This window comes from Diplotaxodon limnothrissa, linkage group LG15 (assembly GCF_057381915.1).
Source record: "Diplotaxodon limnothrissa isolate DT_005_m linkage group LG15, D_limnothrissa_male_GT1.1, whole genome shotgun sequence".
NCBI lineage: Eukaryota > Metazoa > Chordata > Actinopteri > Cichliformes > Cichlidae > Diplotaxodon > Diplotaxodon limnothrissa.
The window spans coordinates 33,915,104-33,931,352 of NC_140610.1; the positions used below are offsets into that span (position 1 = coordinate 33,915,104).

General features: G+C 40.2%; 1 protein-coding gene across 3 annotated transcripts in view; it reads left to right on the forward strand.

The window, feature by feature from the left end:
* The window catches only part of map3k7 (mitogen-activated protein kinase kinase kinase 7), a 28,341-nt gene extending 14,583 nt beyond the window's left edge, over positions 1-13,758 (forward strand). For 2 of the 3 annotated variants that reach the window (XM_085371946.1, XM_085371947.1), the window contains exons 11-17: positions 2,898-3,028; positions 3,387-3,534; positions 8,407-8,474; positions 9,063-9,162; positions 9,834-9,895; positions 11,835-11,950; positions 12,203-13,758. In XM_085371946.1, the coding sequence (XP_085228072.1) occupies positions 2,898-3,028; positions 3,387-3,534; positions 8,407-8,474; positions 9,063-9,162; positions 9,834-9,895; positions 11,835-11,950; positions 12,203-12,383 (806 nt within the window). In that variant the 3' untranslated portion in view covers positions 12,384-13,758. Of the gene's footprint in view, positions 1-2,897; positions 3,029-3,386; positions 3,535-4,276; positions 4,358-8,406; positions 8,475-9,062; positions 9,163-9,833; positions 9,896-11,834; positions 11,951-12,202 lie in introns of all 3 variants that reach the window. The other variant, XM_085371948.1, reaches the window with a different exon arrangement.
* The last annotated feature ends 2,491 nt before the right edge of the window (positions 13,759-16,249 follow it).

Consider the following 16,249-nt stretch of genomic DNA (forward strand, 5'->3'; position numbering starts at 1 on the left):
CCCTCCCAGGAGTGGCCACATGACCAAAATTACCCCAAAAGTGCAGTGACGACTCATCCAAGAGGTCCCAAAAGACCCCAGAAGGACATCAGAAGAACTGTATGCCTCAGTTAAGGCCGGTATTCATGACTCCACCAGAAGAAAGAGACGACAAAAGGAACATAAAGGCTCTTCTCAGTTTTGCTGGAGAACATCTTGATGATCCCCAAGACTTTTGGACAAAAGTGTGTGTCCCCTTGCATCTTGCATTACTATAACACAGCATTTCAGAAAAGGAACATCATACCAACAGTAAAATATGGTGGTAGTAGTATGATGGTGTGGAGCTGTTTTGTTGACTTGCTATAGTAAATGGAACCATGAATTCTGTTGTCTACCAAATCATCCTTGAAGGAGAATGTCCAGCCATCAAGCCGAAGTTCACTTGGGTTCTGCAGCAGGACAATGATCCGAAACACACCAGCAAGTCCACCTCTGAATGATATAAGAAAAACCAAATGAAGACTTTGGAGTGGCCTAGTCAAAGCTTTGAACTGAATTTGATTGCCATTCTGTGGTATGACCTAAAAAGCCGGTTCATGCTCAAACTCTCCAGTGAGGCTGAATTACAACAATTCTACAAAGATGAGTGGGCCAAGATTTCTCCACAGCGCTGTAAAAGACTCATTGCCAGTCATCACAAATGCTTCAGTGCAGTTGAGGGTGCAGTGACAGTAACACTGAACAGAGTACACAGAAGTGTGGCATTTTTGTGAATTTATAGGACCAGCACTGAATCAGTGTGGCATACAGTCAGGTCCATAAATATTGGGACATCGACACAATTCCAACAAATGAAACAAACAAGATGTGCTTTAACTGCAGACTGTCAGCTTTTATTAGAGGGTTATTACATCAAAATCGGGTGTAGGAATTAAAACAGTTTGCATATGTGCCTCCCACTTGTTAAGGGACCAAAAGCAATGGGACAATTGGCTTCTTGGCTGTTCCATGGCCAGGTGTGTGATATCCCCTCATCCCAATTGCAATGAGCAGATAAAAGGTCCAGAGTTCATTTCAAGTGTGCTATTTGCATTTGGAATCTGTTGCTGTCAACTGCCAAGATGAGATCCAAAGAGCTGTCACTATCAGTGAAGCAAGCCATCATTAGGCTGAAAAAACAAAACAAACCCATCAGAAAGATGGCAAAAACATTAGGCGTGGTCAAAACAACTGTTTGAAACATTCTCATGAAGAAGGAATGCACCGGTGAGCTCAGCAACACCGAAAGACCCAGAAGACCACAGAAAACAACTGTGGTGGATGACCGAAGAATCCTTACCCTGGTGAAGAAAACACCCTTCTCAACAGTTGGCCAGATAAAAAACACACTCCAGGAGGTAGGTGTATGTATGTCAAAGTCAGCAATCAAGAGAAGACTCCACCAGTGTGAATACAGAGGGTTCACCACAAGATGTAAACCATTGGTGAGCCCCAAAAACAGGAAGGCCAGATTAGAGTTTGCCAAACGACATCTAAAAAAAACCTTCACAGTTCTGGAACAACATCCTATGGACAGGTGAGACCAAGATCAACTTGTACCAGAGTGATGGGAAGAGAAGAGTATGGAGAAGGAAAGGAACTGCTCATGATCCTAAGCATACCACCTCATCAGTAAAGCATGTTGGTGGAACTGTCATGGCGTGGGCATGTATGGCTGCCAGTGGAACTGGTTCTCTTGTATTCATTGATGATGTGACTGCTGAGAAAAGCAGCACGATGAATTCTGAAGTGTTTCGGGCAATAATATCTGCTCATATTCAGCCAAATGCTTCAGAACTCATTGGACGGCGCTTCACAGTGCAGATGGACATTGACCCAAAGCATACTGCAAAAGCAACCAAAGAGTTTTTGAATGGAAAGAAGTGGACTGTTTTGCAATGGCCAAGTCAATCACCTGAACTGAATCAGATTGAGCATGCATTTCACTTGCTGGAGACAAGACTGAGGGGAAAATGCCCCAAGAACAAGCAGTAACTGAAGACGGTTGCAGTAGAGGCCTGGCAGAGCATCACCAGGGATGAAACCCAGCGTCTGGTAATGTCTGTGTTCCAGACTTCCGGCTGTGATTAACTGCAAAGGATTTGCAACCAAGAATTAAAAAGTGAAAGTTTGATTTGTGGTTCTTATTCTGTCCCATTACTTTTGGTCCCTTAACAAGTGGGAGGCACATATGCAAACTGTTGTTATTCCTACACCATTCACCTGATTTGGATGTAAATACCCTCTAATAAAATCTGACAGTCTGCAGTTAAAGCACATCTTGTTCATTTCATTTGGAAACCATTGTGGTGGTGTATAGAGCCAAAAATGTTAGAATTGTGTCGATGTCCCAATATTTATGAACCTGACTGTAAGTACACGTGAGCCTCCCACCTCTCCCAGGAGCCACAGATGCTCTGCCCCCACCCAACTCCTCCATAGAGATGGCCGTGGCAAGACGATTCAAATACAGCCTCAACTCAAATGAGACAACCACCTAAGTTTAAGCATATAACTAAGCAGAGGAAAATGCATTGTAGTAATATTTTCAGTCTATTTCAGATTTCTATATTTGTCTGTTAGTTCTTTATTTTCATTATTTGATTTTTTTTCAGTGTTTTGAAAACTCAAAGACAACAAAAATCCACAAAGTTAATGTAAAGATGCAATACCGGTGAAAGTGTATATTTAAAAAAATATTGAAACTGTCTCTGTGCCAGTATAAATTTGAGCAGATAGCCCTTGTGCCAAAAATTTACTGCAGTCTTGTTCTCGATCGCTCCTTTCCTGCCTGCCTGCTTTGCTGTCCTGATATTAAAACTGATAAATAAATTTAACTTCTGTCCTGTCCTGTCCTGTGTCTATTGAAATGACAGGTTCATATGTAGACTACACTGGTAACAGCACAAGCTACAGAAGTGATGCGAACATGGAGCACAGTGATTCTCAAGGGAGCAATGACACTATTAAGATTACGCCTCAGTTTGCACCTCATTTCAAGCCAAAGGTAAGACCATATTAAAAAGGGACGTTTTTACTGTACATGTAATGATTTATCTTTTTTTTTTGTCTTCTGTTGACAACTCTGCTGGTTTCTGTGTTGTGGTGTTTTTTTTAACATAGTTTTTACATAGTTTGGATTCATCATAATGCATATGTCAATGAACAATGAAACAAACATAAAGGTCCTTAAAGGACAATTTTTTATATTAGCTGTTATATTGACTGGTAAAAAAATGTATATCCCAGGTTTGCAGAACACTGAAAACCCAGAGTCAGCCATGAAGTTGCACAGATAAGCACTTAATCCTCATTTGTAATACAGTCTTCTGTGGTTCAGTAAAAGTTTCGTGTTTGTCTTTCAGGGAGACACATTAAGGAATGTGTCTCTTTCCAGAGGGGGCAGCGTTGAGAGTCTGTCAGCACGAACACAGTGCCTGTCTTCTTCTGACAGCAAAAGAATGAGTGCTGACCTGTCAGAGTTGGAGCCCAAGATGCAGTTTGCACCTGCAGGTAATGCCAGACAAAACTTGGCACAAATCAATACATCAAATACATTTAAGAAAAGAAAAAAAAGACCAGCTTAACAAAGCATATTGGCCTGATCATGCCATTACTTCAAATTTAAAAAAAAAAAAAAAGGGGGGGAGTGCATGCAGTATTAATATTGAGGCAGTCTTTGCTGGTCCAGTCTGGAAGCTTCTTTTTGGCACCTAGGTCGCCCTTTTATGTGATTTCATCACTTTGAATTGAAGATTGATTCCTCATTAAAAGTGTCAATATGTCTCTGAAGATAGGGCCTCTCGAAACCAGCTGTCGCTAATCTCCTTTCAGCAGATGTACTCGTGCTGTCATAGAGAAACTAAATCAAGAACTCCTCTGGTGTAGTTTCGATTTCAATGTGAATGTCTGTCAGTTTTCTTTCTTGTTTGTTTGTTTGTTTTAAATGTTGTTCACAATTAAATATAGCTTCAGTGGTTGGGGTTTCTAACATTTAATTATTGAAAACTCTGTTCTCAGATCACCTTGTTGAACTTTTCCAAAAAGCAAAATGCCTGCTCTTGTCTGTGCTGAGGAAGGTAGTGCATTCTCTGCTGACTGTCTATGCAGTACTGATTCACAGCTCCTGGAATGAATGGTGCATGTTTCCTCTGCATGCACAGCTATGTTCTGCATGTGTATGACCCACATTTGCAGTCCAGCTGTGGGCATGCTTGTCCTGTATGCAGCTATATGTGTATATGTGTTTTTGCAGCAAACCCCCCGTATAAGCGAGGCCACCGTAAAACTGCATCATTCGGAACCATACTGGATGTCCCCAAGATCGTCGTTACAGGTATCACTGGACTACTGGTCTTTCCGGTGACACGGTGGAACTGGCTTGAATGAGCCTGTGGGTTACTGTCATCAGACATGGCTTTCTGTTGTGTGTCACTCCATATGATCCCCTCAAGAATGCAGATAATGTTCATAACATTTAAATTTTTTTCGAATTTGCCCTCTGATTTAAAAACACAAACCAAAAATTTAAAATTTAAAAAAAACAACAACACAGAAGTCCTTGAAGCTGATTTTGGAGTTACATACATCATAGCTGTGTCATGTCCTGTTTTCTGTTTTTTCTTTGTTTGTTTTTCGTAAAATATTGAAGTTTTCTCATCTGTTATCAACACATTTGTTGGAGCTGTGTGCATATTTGTCCACTAAAAGCAAGTGGTTGTTAATCAGTACGTTATAGTCAGTATTTTGATATAGCCACATAGATGAGATAACTTTCCTAAGTCCTGGCCCTCTCCTGTCTCTTATATCCCTGGCTTGGCTGCAGCAAATCACGGGTAGCAGTAGTAAATTAGTGCATTTGAGCTTGTCCTTGACTTTCATGCTTAGAGGACATTGAGAAAGCATGGCTATTTTTTTTTTCCCCATTTCTCACTCACTTTCCATCCATCCACATCCACTTTGAAAAAAGTCATTTTGATTAATTTCCCTCACAGTGAGGGTCAGAGCTATTATTATAAGTTGAGATATGGATCAAAGGGAATGGGGACAACTCTGCCTGTCAGAAATACTTCTATTTTGAAGATATATGAGAGACATTGAGTAAGTGTTTCATTTAATCAAGTGGTGCAGGGAGTCTGCATGGAATTGTTATAGATGGTAAGGCACGCACCTTTGGATCTGCAAACCTGTACAAGGAAAAAAAATAACCAATTTATGTAATGAGTGTCAGTAAAATGTGGTCTGATCTTCATCGAGTCACTTTTCCATGATCCCTCCAGATCACCGCTGACTCACCACCAAACCAATCACGTTGGTGGTGAGTGAGCGACCCGACCGTGGGGTGTGCTTTGATCTGTGAAACGTTACATGTGTAACACTGTCTATGTGACTACATTTAAGAAGTGCTTAAAATATTTGAAAAATGTTTAGTGTCATCTTGTCAGTACAGAACATGACATCATCAGGTTGGTTGTTTGCAGTCAATAGGTTTATATTAGTGTATGTTATCTAACTAGTAATAGAACCAATAACTCTAAAACTAAAAATTTGTCTTAATAGGATCACTTTTCATGGATGTAAATTAGAAATTTGGGGAATGTCCTGACTATAGAAGAATCCCTTTTCCAAGTGGGTGGTGTTAAAGTTGATATCGCTTATTTTATTTATTTGTTTGTTTGTTTGTTTTAGGCGTCAGTTAATTGTGAATCACACAGGCCTAGAGATCAGTCAAATCCACCAAAATAAGTCTGCACTGGTCGTGACTTGCGACCAGTTGCAAATGGTTGCTGTGAGACTCATTGCTATAGAGCCATCCACGGAGACCTAAAGACTTCATTGACCACTGACCCCCGTGACCTGTTTGGCAGGCGATTGCTGGATGTTGCGGCCAGTCTTTCATGTGATATTAGTTGCAAAGATGTATACAGTGCTACACCAAAAGCTTCCTGGGGATTTCTTTGGTAACTAGCAGGTCGCCAACAGTTTGCATAGAAGATGCTGACCAGTCTGCAAACTACTTGCCAAGCAGTTGTGCGTTTTTAAAATGTGTTGGTTGCAACATGTCATTGCTGGTTGGTGAAAAGTTTATGCAAAATGTCACATTTTTAATCGTTAATTGCATTGTTTGCCATAACTTTGATTACGAGTATAGCTTTTTTCAGTCCATTATGAATGTATTATTATTTAGAGGCCCTGTCACACTGTCCTAGAGATTAGATAACAAACACCAGCAACCGCAATTTTAACAGGAGGACATTTTATCTTAGACTGTCCCAGTTCCCATTTAACATTGCCATTTCAGAGATTGTGACCATATATAATACAGATTAATGGTATGTTGGTAAAATGTCAAAAGTCTGATGTCTTGAATAATATTTAGCATTTTTGGGAGTCCTAAAAAGTTTAATTCCATTCAAAGCTTAGTTGATTTTGGTGTGAAGCCCAGAGGGACCTGCCTGCTAATAAAATATCATTTTAGGTTAGTACCTGTGGCTAATTGTCATGTTGTTGCTCCAACTGTCAACTCTTAGCTTCAGAGTGACTGTTATTCCTAAAGATAGATATGTAAATTATTAGTGCTATTATGAGGAGTGGTAGTAGTATTACTCCATGTACTATTGGTTGCACTCGTGTTTTGGTGCTAGTTTGTGACTCTGTGTAACATATAGGGATGGATATCGTTTAGGTTTTATCCGATACCAGTACTAAACCGGTACTTTTGAAACGGTGCCGGTGCTTAAACGGTGCTCGAATCGGTGATTAAAGAATGGAGAACACAAAATTGGTCCAAAAACCTCTCATGTTTAGCTGTTTTTATGTAAAAAGATAACAATGTTAGCCTTTTATGCAGCTATGGGGGATTTATGGTATCACTCTTGGCTGGAAGCAGTGCTTAAACAATGAAAAAAACAAAACACAAACTTTGTCCAAAAACCTCTCATGTTTAGCTGTTTTCCACTTTTTCTTTGGTCATTTTAGCCTTTTTGGCCAGGGTGAAGGGAGTATCTGCCATCAAACAAGAAGACAGCCACATGTAACTACGATGGTGTTTGCTAGTTCACCTTACAGGCATTAATTTAATAACGTGGTTAGCCTACTCAACGTAAATTACACACGAACAACATTAAGCTACTCACACAGAGAAGAACGGCTGCTGCTGCCATCATCCGTCATCATTTCTGCTACACTGGCAGGGCTAGGGGCCAGGACTCTCCTCTTTGGGTTTTTGTGGGATGTTGCTAACTCCGGGTCTGATAACAGGCACCACACCCACAGTAGATGTGCTCGGTGTGAGGTCTCGCAGTAAGCTATCAAATACGCCGCATTTTTCGGCTTTTAACAAAATGCTGTACGTCGCCAGGTGTTTCATCAGATTCGAGGTGTTGCCTCCTTTGCACAGTATCATCTTAAAGCACTTGTTGCAGGCTGCTGAGTTTGCATCTTTTGCTGTGAAGTACAGCCAGACTTTTGACTGCTTCACCTTGGGCATTTTTAATCTGTAGCACTGCTCTAAAAGAACGTACGTACCTGGGCCCGCCTACTACGCTTGCAAAGGTAAAATGATTGGCTAGAATCCAAAGTGTATGACATCTCAGGAAAAAAAAAAGCACCGAAATAAAGCACCGAAATGTGCGCTGCTTTTCAGTCTATGGCACCAGTTCTGACATAATACCGGTACCCATCCCTAGTAACATGTGTGGAGAAAACACTGGAATTCTGTCAGAACTTGAAATTGCATGCAACTGAAGAGTCTTGTAGTTCCTGCAAGGTGATCGAGCTGATGTTCTGATTGCACCTAATGTCATCCTGGCATAGTGTTAACCTGACCAGCAGATGAATTGCTGATTACTAGAATGAGTACTGTGACATTTTGTGTTTTTGTCTGAGCCGCCCCCAACAACCTTTTTTGTATTTTTGTCTGGAGTGGTGGTTTGTGTGTATGCTGTGTTCTCTGTCAATGGCGGTTACTTATAGCCCCGCTGTTTTTGTTCTCTTCTACCCATCCCTGAGTCTGATTCTGCTGCAGGTGTCTTTATGTTAAAACAGAGTTTTTCCTTCGCACTGTTGCCAAGTGCTTGCTAGGGGGATTGTTACAGGGAGTTGGGTGATTGTTTGGGTTTCTTTCTAATATTGTTGGGTCTTTACATTTCAATATTGTGAACCTTGAACAAGTGGCACAACATAAATAGAATTGAATGGATTGGTTATGTTCCCGCCACACCACAACTTATGATGGTTAAGTAAGTGCAACTGTTACAGTATGGCTCTGTGGGTCTGGATCCCCGTCAAGCCACAAGCAAACACAGGGATTAGTCCCCCAGTACCACTATCCATAGTACTTGAGGTCTCACTCTTTCTCTTGTCTGTCCTTTACGCTTTTCACAGCCACATGTGAGTCTCAGAGACGTCGGTCTGTACAGGATCTGCCAGGCATCTGCACAGAATCCAGCCAGGTAAGACATGTGCAGAGGACCTGTGAGGTTTTAGCTTTTTGATGATTAGTGACTTTAGGGATTGAGCGTTTAAAGAGATCTAACTTAAATCACATTTTTTAGTTTGAAAGATAACAGTTAGCTTTTCTAGTTTCACGCTCTTTATGGTGTGCCCAGAATTATAGCTTCACTGTTCAGTCCTTAGCAGTTCAACAAAACCATATTCACAGATCACGTCACAGCATAATGCGATTGTCTACTATACCATTAAAGTATCAATGCATTAGATTCATTAGTAAACTTAAAACCTGCACAATCAGAGTGCACAGTACTTTCGTGTCAAGCTTAAAGCATAACAGCCACATTGTGGGACACAAATGTGACAGAACTGCTTAAAGTGGCTGTTAAATGGTGCGCTCATTATTCTTCACTATTGCTGCTAACAAAACACTGTGGAGCATCTTCAAAGACATGACATTACTAAAAATGTCTCCATGTTGTCTACAATGAGTGCACTATTTTGCTCATATTTTGGTCCAGATGTCATTTTCTCACTCTGAGACTTGGAGGGTATTATTGACTTTTTGGCTTCTTTTGTAACCTTTGCAGGGGAGTAGGAACAGCAGTCGATCTTCCAGTCCAAGTGTGAGAATGATGCCGCCTGACAAGACAAGTGGCAGGGGCTATTTCTCCCCCGATGACCCCACAGGTAATGACAACTGCACAAATTCCACTACAGTTAACTACTGTTTACTACATTGGGTAGTGCCACCCAATGTACAGCCACAATTGAGAAGGGAATCACTGTTGAAAAGTTTTTGTAAGCTATTTGTTTGAAATTATGAGCAACAGTACAGAAATTATTATATAATTATTGTAAGTATTAAGTCTCAAACTGCCACATTGGGAAAGTATTATTAGGACTGAACATATGAGTCATATCATGTGCAGTAACAGCTGGGAACTCCTGGCATCTCAGTTTCTGATGAAAACTGCTAATTGGTAATCCTCAAAAAGCTCTCCTCTTCCAAATCCATGACAGTCTAAGTGAATTGAAACAAATCCTTTCTGGACCATATCAAAAAGTTTAGTTGCGAAGAACTTCTTGTCAGCTGTTCCCACTGAGGTATCCATGTCAAATGTCAGAGTGAAAAATTGTACCCCTCAGTGATTTATTACACATCTATTAAACACAATGACTATACCACCATCAATATCACTGTGGCCCAACTTTATAACTCATTCAGGCTACCTTTATAAATGTTAATGATTTTTCTGTTTTTTGGCCAAAGATGTGTTTAGGACGTGTGTTGCTAATTTCTGACATTTCTGTTTCTATGAAGTCCCAAAACAGCCTGTTATATATCTTTCTCCCCTCAGATACAAATGGCTCAGACAACTCCATTCCCATGGCTTATCTCACCCTAGACCATCAGCTGCAGGTACACCATCCTATCAGGCACTTGTACACAATGCACTGATGTGTAAATAATAGGGGTGCAACGATACACAAAATTCACGATTCGGTTCGATACTTTGGTGTCACGGTTCGATATTTTTTCGATACAAAAAAATGTTCATTCCTTTTTAATTTGTCATTTATTAAAATTATAAATATATATTTTAACTCAAAAGTACAGTTTTTAAATGTAATGTTGCTGAAACAACAAAATAATTTAAAAAAAAAATCTTATCTGGTCGAGAAATCACTCATCTTTGGAAAAGAGTTTATTTCAGAGAAATGGCTCTTTCCAAAATAAAAGCTATACTATACGCTTCTTCTGGGCTATATTCTCAGCAGCATATTAAACATATCAGGTCCCCATAAGGAGAATCATGTGCTAACGGCTGTCTAGTTTGTAGCATACGTACTTGTTGTTTTTGTCTGCTTCCACTTGTCTTTGCACTAGGATGATGTCGGCGTAAATGGGCAGTCATATTCGTTGTGTTCCCACTAGTGCTGTCAGCGTTAATCTCGTTAAAATTGACATTAACGCCATAACGCGGCAAATCTCCGTTAACGAGTTACTGCGGATCGCCCCATGTGTGGGGCTGGACGGCGTCAACACGTTAACGAGCTAACTGCGCTAACGCACTAATTCCCAACAATGTAATTGAGCATTGCGTGGCACATCTAACATACTGTTTTACTTTTGTCCATGACGCGCTTACCTTCAGGGTCATACTTCACATGAAGACCAAAATAGTTCCAAACGCCAGATCTGAATGAGGGTGGGGGAGGTTCAATTTTGGCTAGCGTTGAGGAAGTTGCCATGTTGCAACGAGCTTAACATCTGTCTCGCTAGCTTGCGCTGAGCTCAGTGGATCTACGCTCGACAGTGCAGCCTAGACGGAGTAGTTGAACGCAGATACACTGAGCTCTCAACACAGACAGCATCATCAGAAGAAAAGTTGATAAAATAAATTAAAAATTTTGTATTGTTCGATACATATGCGTACCGAACCGAAAGCACTGTATCGAACGGTTCAATATCGATACGAGTATTGCTGCACCCCTAGTTAATAACCCTTCCTTCCCACTGTCACCAAAAGTGCTTGCTCATAGTGGGTCATATGAATGTTGGGTTTTTCTCTGTATGTATTATTGTAGGGTATTCCTTACAATATAAAGCGCCTTGAGGCGACTGTTGTTGTGATTTGGCCCTGTGTAAATAAAATTGAATTGAATTGAATTATGCTTTGTAATGTAAATGCTGTATTGAATCTGATGCGGCTCAGCTGCACTGGTATCAATTCAAGTTCATTGAGTTTTATTTTTAGAGTGCCAAATCACAACAACAGTTGCCTCGAGGCACTTAGCTATGAGGCGACTGAGGCCATGGGACATCAGCCATCTCATTATTATTATTATTTGTAGAATCCCAGTAGAGCACTACGATCTTCCAATCAGATGCTCCTAGCACAACCTAGGTGTCGACTGAAGTCCAGAGGTGACCAGGCCTTTGCAACCGTGGCACCTAGACTCTGGAATAACCTCCGTGTTCATATTCGGACCGCCGAGTCTATCCAGTCTTTTAAATCATGTCTTAAAACCCATCTTTTTACTTTGGCTTTTGATTCTAACTAGTTGGCTGTTATCTGGCTTGTTGTATTGTCACCTATTGTTTCCTGCCCTGTTTTCTTACCGTTTTGTTTTAATTGCCTCATGCTTTTACTGACTGTGAAACACTATTGTCAACTTTGTTGTTTTTAATATGTGCTATATAAATAAATTTTGATTAGATTAGATTATTATTATTATTATTATTATCCCTGAGGACATGATGCTCTGTAAACAGAGTAATGTAAATTTAAATACGCACTAGCTGATACTAATGCCTGAGCAGAATATTTTTAAACAGCGTCCATTTTCATTTCCAGCCCCTTGCTCCCTGTCCCAACTCCAAAGAGTCCATGGCTGTTTTTGAGCAACACTGCAAGATGGCCCAAGAATACCTGAAAGTGCAAACTGAGATTGCCTTGCTAATCCAAAGGAAGTAAGTGTAGTGACTAAAGTCAAGTGTTGCTTAATTATTTTTCTTAAATTCACTTTCATTCAAAGACCTCACATAAACCCCAGTGGAAGATGCTTATTCATTGTGTCTTAACTGCCAAATCTCACAGCTGTAATGTGTGAATGTTTAAAATTTTAATTGCATAAAAGCTACCAAAGCTGCATGCATAATCTCGTAACATAATGTTGAAAATGACATGCCTAAAAACGCAGCCCCCCCTGACTATCTGCACAGGAAGGAGCTCATTGCTGAACTGGACCAAGACGAAAAGGACCAGCAGAACACGTCCCGTCTGGTGCAGGAGCACAAAAAGCTGCTGGAGGAGAATAAGAGTCTGTCCACATACTACCAGAAGTGTAAAAAACAGCTGGAGCTGATCCGGGTTCAGCAACAGAAGAGACAGGGCACGTCATGATGAGACACAAACTCTGCCACTCCCCCTCCTCACCCCCCCCCCCCCCCCCCCCCCTCGTCATCTCCACCCTCCTGCGCTCCTCAACATTGCACACCAACACTACCCGTCATCTGCTCTGCACATACACTGCTCCCAGTCCAGCTTTGGAAAGAGACCTCTATTCTACTGTCTGCTGCATGTTGCATTGTAGACCCAACAGGAAGACCTTTGTCTCCTGTACATACATTTGCACATCCTCACAGTGTCTTCTGTGAGCGCAGACCAAACAATCACTGGTCCTCCATTCAGATGAGCCCAGACACTGCCGCTGCCGCCACTGCGCTTCAGGACGGAGCGAGGTGGCTGACGTCTATGACCGAGACAACTTGCTGATGAGACGCAGGTTGTGTTTTCTCTGTGTTTGCTCTCAGGGCCTGTGGGCTAACCAGTCAGTGTCTGTTTGCGCTCCTCAGTGGTTAATGGCCACACCATCCTCCTCAGAATGTGAAACTCAAAACAAAGGCTTTGAAGCAGAATGTGCAAAAAAATCTTTCTGCAGTGCGTGCTAGGAATCCCTGTTATCCAAATCATAGCCCCTTTTTAAATTCACCCATTATCTCTACCTTTTTAATTGTGAGCATGAGCCTCTCCATAGACCTCCAGTCAGATGTGTCAGCAGAAGGAAGAGCTTCACATTAAAATACACATTAAAAAGTGGGCTAGCTTCCAGAGTAAATACAAGGAGCTGTGGTATCCCTTCTTATTTGACCTCAGTGTTGTTTTGCGTTTTGTCTTTTCTATTCAGTAGTTCACTTTGTGTCATTTGTTTGCAATAGGACATATTTTATCTGGTCTGTGAATGGCCTAACGGACAAAATAGAGGAGGGTCACCTCCCTATACAGTAGAAGTTGTTTTTAGTTCACATGTTGCCTTAGAAGTTGCCTGCATTTTAAGTGCTTGTGTTATGTGATATTTAGTGGGGATAAAAAAAAATTTTTTTTTTAAAGATATTTTTGATCTACTGAACATGAATGAAATAATAACGGAAAGAAGAGAGATAGATGTGTATCATTGAACTGATAATGTAAATGTCTGCCAGCAGCTTTATTCCCAGGACTATGAAATGTACGTTTTTTTTCTTGGTGTCTCACATCTCGTAAGTATTTTTGCACAGTTGCTATTTAATCAGGTTATATTCAAATTGTATTTCTCATTATACTGGTTCTGGTTTTAAACATCCAAGACTTAACAACATCTTTCTTTTTAAGTCCTCCTGTTGAGATTGAATTATAACACACACACACACACCTCTTTTTCGAAATGTTTCATAAGTTATTGGGAAGGGGGTGCAGCATATGACATCAAGGAAGGCATTATGAAATAAACAAAATGGTGAAACGATGTGATGTGTGTGTTATTATGGAGGATGAAACTACAGAGACTAAAACCAATAGAATATACTTTTTAAGGCTATACAGTTAGACATTTTAACATGGGGGGGTCATCTTTCAAGGTGGACATTTTATTCAGATTATTATTTTTTTTATGACAAATCTAACAAATTTAAAAATGTAACAAACCCACATACAGATTCAAAAAACACAACCAACCTGTACAATCATGTCCAACATACCCAAGATTCCTTTTTCATTCCTGGCTTCTCTTACTTTAGTAACAACAGTTCTGCTACAGTAAGAGAGATTTCAACCCAATAAGTCGACTCAGGGTGACATAAAAGGCAGTACTGGCAGCAAATAGTCAATCTTAAACACAGACAGGTCAGTTGGCTGCTGTCTAAAACTATAATATATGATAAATAATATATGATATCTAAACATAATAATCCAAAGAGGCTATAATGCAAACCAAAAGCTACAACGATGCTGCAGCCACTGAATCACTAAAATTGGAGGAATGCTGCGTAAATAAAGTCCCATAAGTGCTCTTGAGGCAACCTGTCAGCCAGCAGACAGTGTCATTGTCTCATCATTAAAACACAAGGAGCTCAGACTGCCTTTTTTCGTTTGTTTGTTTTTATCTTCACTTACAATTTTAGATGTATTTCTTTAGTCAGTAGGGAGAAAGTGTCTACATGTTAAGACAGACACTCCAGTTAATAGAATAATCAACAAACTCTAAAGCTTTTATCAAAGAAAATTTATGTTTACTTAGGGAATAATATGTCTTGTTGGTGCAGAGTGGGGAATATTTCTGCACACTCAAACTAATAGATCTATCATTTATTCATGTATCCAGTAAAACAATTCAAATATTCTGTCATTGTAGTTCATAACATGAGGAAAAACAAGACATTACAGACATTTTAAACAGCAGAATTTTGAGCCCAAATCTGAATCTCTGCTGCAGTGCCTCCAGGCAGACAGCAGGTGGTACTAAACACACAGTCTTTGTAATGGAGCCACATAGCTGTGGATCTATTCTTCCTCAGATAAAGAACCATACATGCTCTGCCTACTGATTGCCACAATGAGTGTGAATGCCTATTTTCACACGCTACACTATATCAATTTTGTGCAATGTGCGCTCTTTTGAGTGGAGCAAATTTGGCCACCAAATCTGTCTCACATAAGATGCATCTGGCCATTGACAGTAAGGAGCAACCCCCCCCCCCCTCCAACCACCCCCCTGGCTGCTGGTCTAGATTTCAGCTCCAAATTCTGACAAAGGGGTTTTTTTTGGTGGAGGGGCATTTGTGAGGGTGCTGCTTGTGTTTGAAGTTGAAAGCTAAATAGGGAACAATGACTCACTTTATTGTAGAGAAGTGATGTCATCTTCCTTCTCTTGCCAGGTATTCTGTGTGTGTGTGTGTGTGTGTGTGTGTGTGTGTGTGTGTGTGTGTGTAAGCTACTCCTCACTGAACTGGTAAACACAAGGAAGACAGAAGGTTGTTGCCAGCTTTGTCCAGCTCTCTTTTGTCTCAGAAGGCCATGTAAGGTTTGGCCAGCTGTAGGAAATCCAGTTTGATGGTTTATTTGTGTGTGCAAACAAGGAAGGAAGGCTTCTGTCCACAGGGCTTGTGTGTCGTTGGCTGAATTGTATTTTGTAATTATGATGTTTTATTTTCACAAGGAAACCTTCATGTCTGCAACTGGTTAGGACTTAAATTTAAAAAATAAAACAGCATGTAGCTGGAAAATAGTTTGTATATTCTTTAGTAACACAACTGATACCAAACCTGAACTCTGGTCACAAACCAATTTTGGTAAAGTTAAGTGCAAAAACATAGCAATATATGTCATCAAACTAAAAAAAAACAATATTAAAGTAATAGGGCACCTGGCACGTGATTGATTTTGATTCTAGTGCCGGTACATTTAATTTCATTGCACTTGAAAGGACTTTGCTTCAGCTGACATCAACATTTTGTTACCAAAAAGCTGTTCTAGGTCCTTTGTAAGGTTTGACACCCAACCTTAGCTCAGTAGTTTCTACATCTGTTTAACTGTGACCACACAATTATAAAATGTGTTCTTTCAGAATAGGCTTGTTTAAGCTCGAACATTTTCCAATATCCTAGCACAATTCCCAAGTTTTTGCACAGAAGATTCCATAGTTGTACAAACACAACTATAGAGAAAACATGTTAATGTAAGATATCTGCAAAAGTGCTCTAGGTCACATTTTGATTTGTTAAATGCTTGCACGCAGGTTGAGGTTCAGTAATACTTGTATAATATTTTAGTTTTATTGTTGCAATTCAAGTGTAGTGTATGTTTTTGTTCTGCCTTCTCAAACCTAAACCAAATCAGAATGCAAATTATGTTCTCTTATTCATATATATGATGATGTAATACGCAATCCTGAATTGTCTTTGTTGAAGCGCAGTACTGAATGCAGCGGAGTAATGTCATCCCTCTCCTCACTG